The 7500-nt window shown below is 46.6% G+C and overlaps 1 protein-coding gene across 3 annotated transcripts in view; it reads right to left on the bottom strand.

Annotated features, from left to right (window-relative positions):
- magi3a (membrane associated guanylate kinase, WW and PDZ domain containing 3a) overlaps positions 1–7500 on the bottom strand; it is a 59046-nt gene that overhangs the window by 29823 nt on the left and 21723 nt on the right. For all 3 annotated transcript variants that reach the window (XM_062540898.1, XM_062540900.1, XM_062540899.1), the window contains 2 exons: positions 4965–5081; positions 1315–1434 (listed from right to left, as the gene is read on the bottom strand). In XM_062540898.1, the coding sequence (XP_062396882.1) occupies positions 1315–1434; positions 4965–5081 (237 nt within the window). The remainder of the gene's footprint in view (positions 1–1314; positions 1435–4964; positions 5082–7500) is intronic.

The following is a 7500-nucleotide window of genomic DNA, read 5'->3' as shown; positions in this document are numbered from 1 at the left end:
CCATGTGTTCTGATTGGACAGTCATGATTACTTGCAGAACCGGAGAGAACCCAAACAACAATAATCAGGAACACTGCCCAGCAACATTGCTCACAAAGATGCCATGTGTATTATCAGCTTCATGCTGGCAGACACACAGACACACACACACACACACACACACAGAGACAGAGTCAGAGATGCTGACTATCTGGGCCCATATTCAACAAAGCATTTTAACTTACTGCGAAGTACTCTTAAAATAGCCCTCCTAAATTAGCCCAAAAGTTTACTATATGAACACAAGTATATGTTTGGGCTCTCTGCTTTTGTTCACATAGGGCAGGTAACTGGGCATGAGGCAGGAGGGAAAGAGAGAGAGATTGGGTCGGATCACAGGTTTTATTCGAACCTGGGACCTCAAGAGATAAAGAAAGAAAGAAAGAGAAGGATAGAAAGAAAGAAAGAAAGTAAAAGAAAGAAAGATGACAGACTACCGTACATAATAATAGTAAGAGAATACACTGCGGATTGACCCAGTTTAAGCGTTGGGTAAAGTGAAAAGTGCAAATAATCTTATTTGCCAATGTAATACCATGCCAAAGATCCCAGGCCCAAACAGCAGTGGGTCAGCTAAAAGCAGTCTCACACCAGACAATGTTGTTAGTTCATGCACGAGAACTTTGCTTATAGACTGGCTTTGCACTTTGCCTAGCATTCAAATTAGGGCCCAGTATCTTTGGAACGTTTTAAATATGGATCTGCAGGCCTATTATTGCAAGCCTGCCTATGTTTGCACTGACAGGCAGTCATTTAACTTGATTATCAATAAAACATTACATGTAGTTTAAATCTTGACAATAAACGGTACTGGTCGCTGTTGGTGGTGTTTTTGCAGCCTTTAGCTGTACAATTATTCCCTCTTGATTGACATCTCCTGTAACTAATTCTGCAGCATGTGAATTTCACTGCGACGTGCAATGTTATAAACAGCTGCTTTACAATTGTGTGTGTGAATAGGTCTTGGAGCTAGGAGCCCTCTCGACTAATTCCAAGCTATCCTCAGCTAAGTGCTACTTTTAGCACTAAAAGGCTTCATGAATTACTCGTACTAAAAGACTGACACATTATTTCCAGGAGTATCTCCTAAATCCGTATGTTAGGAGTTACTTTTAGCCTAAAGATTCTTTGTGAATATGGGCCAAGAGAGAGAACCAGAAGAGAGCCAAATGAGGGGTTTAACTGCACAAATACACAGACAGCATAGACACTGAGATAGATAATAGATGTGATATAATCACACACACACACACACACACACAGCAAAATGCTCACCATCATATGTGCCACTTTCCAGGAGCTGCCCACTCTCCTCCAGGATACGGAACTCCTCCACGCTGATGAAGTTATAGTCCACCCCAGCCACCTCCCCCTCCCTTGGCTGCCTGGTGGTACCTGCACACACACACACACACACACACACACACACACACAGAGAGAAACAGAAACCGCATAAATAAATAATATTTACCTGCATTTTTGCTTCTGTTGCTATTTTAGTGAGTTTATTTATCTTAATCCTCTATCCTGTTTTACCTCTTTTATCCTGTTTAGCTGAATTTTTATTTTAGGTCTTACACTGCGCTGCGTAGTCTTTATCTCACGTCTTGGTGCGCTTTCATCCATTCTATTTCATCCAGCATTTGAGCTCTTTGTCCTGTGGACATTCTTACTGTCTCCCCCGCCTAGAAGCACTTCAACGTCTCTCTCTGATCATAAAGCACGGCTTGAAATTGCTTAATAGCAGCGATATAAATACGACTACCATTACCAAAAAAAAAAAAAACCCCAAAACAGACACACATAGAAGCACACACACATATTTCAAAAATAGAAAGAGGCCAAATTTTGACACACACATTGCTTGGCTGGTCATGCATGAGCAAGTGACTGCAGTGGAACAGCAGTAGCTGGAACAGTTTATGGGTAAACACAGACCTCTTTCTGTCTAAATGTGATGACTTCCCATTACAATGGGGACTCACTGCTGCGCTGAAAACCCCTTATTACCTCCGCCAAGGAGCCTATGTGTTCATCGGAGTTTGTATGTCTGTCTGTCTGTCTGTCTGTCTGTACGCAAGATAACTCAAAACGTTATGGATGGATTTCGATGAAAATTTCAGGGGAGGTCTGAAATGACCCATGGAAGACAAGATTCAATTTTGGGAGTGATCCGTATCACTGTCTGGATCCAAGAGGTTGTTATGTTTTTGCTTGATGGAGGTTTGCGCTCTCGCAGTGCTTTTCTAGTTGCAAATGCAATAGTAATGTTTATATAAACATAAACACACACACACACACACACACACGTATATCAACACATGTGTTTAGAACAAACATGCTTCATATGTGAGGCCCTCTACATTAGAGTATAGAGCTGTTGACAGTCTGACCTCCAGGTCCAGTCAGTGAGGCATGTCAGCAATCAGCAATCAGTACCTATAATCCACAATTCTGAGTCCTTCACGCCACAGACTAGGATTGGTGTGTGTGTGTGTGTGTGTGTGTGCATGTGTGCGTGCATGAGTGCGTGCGTGCGTGCATCATAGTGGATAGCAATGATCACATTCTTGTTGTCAGTGGTTTGTTTTTTTTACCTTAACTGACCTGCCTCTTGAGTCCATTATCTCCTCAGTAATTACATCAGAGGCAATCATCCTGATTCCCTAATGCTTATCTTCAATATGCAATAAGCAATAACTCTCTTCCTATCAGCTCAATACTGCTGTGAGTGCATCTGGGTGTGTGTGTGTGTGTGTGTGTGTGTGAGTGCGATATGCAGACAGACAGACAGACAGAGCGACTAAGAGAGTAGATACCTGCTCTCATCTCCCACTTCAGCTAAGTCTTCCAGAAAAGGGCAGAATCAAAAGCCTTTAACACATCGGCAGGGCCTTATCAACCCAGGAGCCTGAATAGGATCCTGCTCATTTGAAGTGTGATAGGAGCGAGTGTGGGTGGGTGTCGCTCCAGTTAGGAGTGACTGACTGTTGGTGCTCTCTCTGTGTGTGTGTGTGTGTGTGTGTGTGTGTGTGTGTGTGTGTGAGTGAGTGAGTGAGTGAGTGAGTGAGAGAGAGAAAGAGAGAAAAAGAGAGAGTAAGAGAGAAAGAGAGAAAAAAGTGAGAGAGAGAGATGAGAAAGAGAAAATGAGAGAGACAGACACAGAGATAGATAGAGAGAGAGAGAGAGAGAGAGAGAGAGAGAGAGAGTGAGGGACTGTCTCAGTGCTGTGCTCTAGAGTGTCTTCATGTTGTATCACCCCCTACTGGAGTAGAGAGGATATGTCATGCTGAGGTAACATGAAAAGCGCTGGGTCACGACTGCAGTGATGGCTGGAATTTTGATGCAGCATCTGTCAGGGGAAAGGCCGTGTATGTGTGTGTGTGTGTGTGTGTGCGAGTGCGAGTGCGTGTGTATGCGTGTCTGTGTATGTGTGTGTGCAAGTCTGTGTGCGAGTGTGTGTGTGTGTGTGTGTGAGTGTGTGTGTATGCGTGTCTGTGTATGTGTGTGTGCAAGTCTGTGTGTGTGTGTGTGTGTGTGTGTGTGTGTGTGTGTGCAAAATGTGCACACAGTGCATTGGTATGCATCCAAATATGTGTGTGTGCATCAGAAAGAGGGGTGTGTTCTGATGGGTGCATGGATAGCTAGTGTAGGGACATCACATCCCTTTAACACGCACATGCAGGTGGGACTGTTCTGTTTGGACATTAATGATGGAGTAAATGACTTGTGACGATGATTAATGTTTATTTGGTACGTGCGTGTGTGTGTGTGTGTGTGTGTGTGTGTGTGTTATGTGTGTGTGTGTGTACACACTTATGAATGTCAACACACACAAATCAGCTTTAGAGGGGAAATAAAAAAAAGGTTAGTCCAATCAACGTGATGAGGAGGAAGGCGCTAACTAGCCGACGCCGCGATGGGAGGTCGTCCTCCTCTGGCGCGAGTGATTTCAGCCGGAAAGGTCATTATTCCCGACGGAGCCCGAAATAACTCCGCGGCTCCGACTCAGGCTCCTGTCATCCGGGGAGCCGCTGTGATCTGGAGGAGCCGCGCTGGATTAGCGTCTCGCTTCAAGCAGACCGAGATTAAACGCTGTAATCCCGCGAGGAGCAGCCACATACAGCGGGAGAACATGGTGCGATGCTGGGGCTCGGGAGCAAGAGGGAGGGGCACGGGGGGACACACGCAACCCAGAGAAAGAGCAGCGCTGCTGGGGAGGAGAGGAGAGGCGAGGGGGGGGGGGGGGCTGGAGACATGTGGGGGGGCTTATTCAGACATGTGTCAGGAAGAAGGTGGGGAGTTGTTTGCAGGGGGGGTTTGTGTGTGTGTGTGTGTGTGTGTGTGTGTGTGTGTGTGTGTGTGTGTGTGTGTGTGTGTGTGTGTGTATGTGTATGTGCATGTGTATGTGTACAGTATGTGTGTGTTTGAGAGAGAGAAAGAGAGAAAGAGACAGAGACAGAGACAGCGAGACAGAGAAAGAGCGAGAGAGAGAGCAAAAGAGAGAGCGAGAGAGAAAAAAGAGTGAACGTTTGTAGAGAGCATATGGGTTTTGCCGAAGGTGTGGGGTTTATGCATACATATTGTGTACGTGTGAGCTTGCGGCTGGAGGTGCGTGTGTGTGTGTGTGAGTGGATGTGTGAGTGTGTGTCTATCTGTAAATGGAACTGAGAGAGAACAGAACAAACTGTTTTTCAAAAGGTGTTGAGAAAAAGAAAGATAGAAGGAATAGGATAGAGGAGTAGAGTAAGAAGAGTAAGATTGCATTTCTGCAGGACTGTGTGTGTGTGTGTGTGTGTGTGTGTGTGTGTGTGTGTGTGTGTGTGTGTGTGTGTGTGTGTGTGTGTGTGTGTGTGTGTGTGTGTGTGTGTGTGTGTGTGTGTGTGTGTGTGTGTGTGTGTGTGTGTGTGTGTGTGTACACTCACATGGTATCGTGCGCAGGTACAGATTGTCTCTGATGACTTGCTGCAGCTTGTGGTCCAAGGAGCCTTTTTGGAACTGCAGACTCAAGTAGTGGCGCAGGTCAGTGTTCAGAACTTTACCTGCACGGAATGAGACAACACACACATTAGATATTAGCTATTAGCTATTTCAGACATAAATCAGAAACACACACATGTCTATAATGGGCATAAACTTTACCTGCACGGAAAAAAAAGACACACACATTAGCTATTAGCTATTAGCTATCTGAAACATAAATCAGAAACACACACATGTCTATAACGGACATCAATGGACATAATAGGTGCGTTTGACTTCATGTAGCCGTCTTAAGACGACTGCAGACGAGACTATTTCTGACGTTCTGATACGTCTTTCAAACCGGAGTTGTACATACGTCATGGTTGAAAACCTATCAGAATGTCAGAAATAGTCTCGTCTGCAGTCGTCTTAAGACGGCTACATGAAGTCAAACGCACCTATTAATCCAGCCTACTCCCCAACTACAGCAGACTCTTGCAATCAAACAAACACATACTCATATACTGCAGTCTACTACACATATGCAGACACACACACACACACACACACACACACACACACACACGCACGCACGCACGCACGCACGCACGCACGCACGCACGCACGCACGCACGCACGCACGCACGCACGCACGCACGCACGCACGCACGCACGCACGCACGCACGCACCCAAACACACACGCACCCAAACACACACGCACCCAAACACACACGCACACACAGGCTGCTCAGGCACTGCATTCCCGACTGGCTGCGGCAGGAACAGGAGGCAGCCCAGTGCATTGTGGGAGAGGAAACTCAGCCCCCCCTCCTCTGGGACATGCGAGGCAGCAGCAGCAGCAGCAGCGCCTAGACTGACCCCACGGCTCAGAGAGGGACGCAGAGCGGAGCGGACAGACGGGGGGGGGGGGAAGAGCGCCGCGATGACCACAAACAGAGGAGAGATAGAGGGGCAGAGTGGAGGAGAGAGAGAGAGAGAGAGACAGAGAGAGAGACAGAGAGAGAGAGGAGAGAGAGAGAGAGACCAGAGAGAGAGAGAGAGAGAGAGAGAGACAGAGAGAGAGACAGAGAGAGAGAGAGAGAGAGAGAGAGACAGAGAGAGAGACAGAGAGAGAGAGAGAGAGAGAGAGAGAGAGAGAGAGAGGTACAGAGATGAAAGGTAAGGACAAAGGCGGAGAAAGGTGAGGAAGAAATTAAGGGTGTGTGTGTGTGCGTGTGTGTGTGTGTGTCTGTGTGTGTGTGTGTGTGTGTGTGTGTGTGTGTGTGTGTGTGTGTGTGCGTGTGTGTGTGTGCACGTGCGTGCGTGTGTGTGTGTGTGTGTTCGTATGCGTGTGTGTGTGTGTGCACGTGCGTGCGTGCGTGTGTGTGTGTGTGTGTTCGTGTGAGAGAGAAAAAGGAGAAAGAGCATACAGAGATCAGCAAAGGCCTTAAAGTGATGCACCTGGGGCTCATTAGCGCTGAAATTGGAGCGTTTCTCACACACACACACACACACACACACACACACACACACACACACACACACACTGTAGCAGTGCTCGCAAAGCACATCCTCTCAGACCACTGCATTCTTATTAGACACACACACCATCCATCCCCACTACATTCTTCACACAGACACACACAGACACACACACACACCATCCCCACTACATTCTTCGCACAGATACACACACACATATATACACATGCGCACACACAGACACACACACACACACACCCACACACACACAAACCCACTACATTCCTCTAAAAACACAAAACCCATCTGCTGTCCTGACAAACATTTGAGCAAACCCAGCTCCCTTCTGGATTCATGCAGTCAGCCATGTACTTAAGTGGAGGGAGGCCTCGTCATCGCACACAACTCTAGAACCCAAATCACAGCGAACACAGCCACACACACACACACTCACACACAAACACAAGCACTCGAGCGCAGAGGGGAGTGGGACCCGGCTCTTCATTTGTCATTTGTAGCCCATCAAAATCAAAGCTGAAAATGAGGTGTGTACTCAGGGGACACACTGTACTTGAGCAGCCCCACTGAACCCCATGGCAGTCCTTTTTTCATACATTTATATCATCTGTGTTTTGATACATATTTCTGGGATAAACAGCACAGCTGGGACGTATTTAAGCCCGTCAGAGGTTTCTTAGCCCGTGCCGGAGCCTGACCCGTAATATGACCAACTTTTCACTGAAGTCATAAATATTGATAACAAGAAGCAGATGGAATGCTTATTCAGAAGTAAACAGTACTTAGTCATTAATTTATTAACCAAACAATGGCCACATTGAACTGGTGTGAATTGGTGTAAACCCCTGCAACCAAGAACTGGTGTGAACCCTTTAACCACAACCATCTCAGACATCCCTGTGTGCGTCATTTAAGAGAGTGTTCTTGCATGGCCCCCCGCTTTCATCTCGACATTTGAAACATTTCTATTTAATGCAATTTCCCGACTATTATCC

This window comes from Sardina pilchardus, chromosome 7 (assembly GCF_963854185.1).
Source record: "Sardina pilchardus chromosome 7, fSarPil1.1, whole genome shotgun sequence".
Classification (NCBI taxonomy): domain Eukaryota; kingdom Metazoa; phylum Chordata; class Actinopteri; order Clupeiformes; family Clupeidae; genus Sardina; species Sardina pilchardus.
This window is presented reverse-complemented; position numbering and strand designations above follow the sequence as displayed.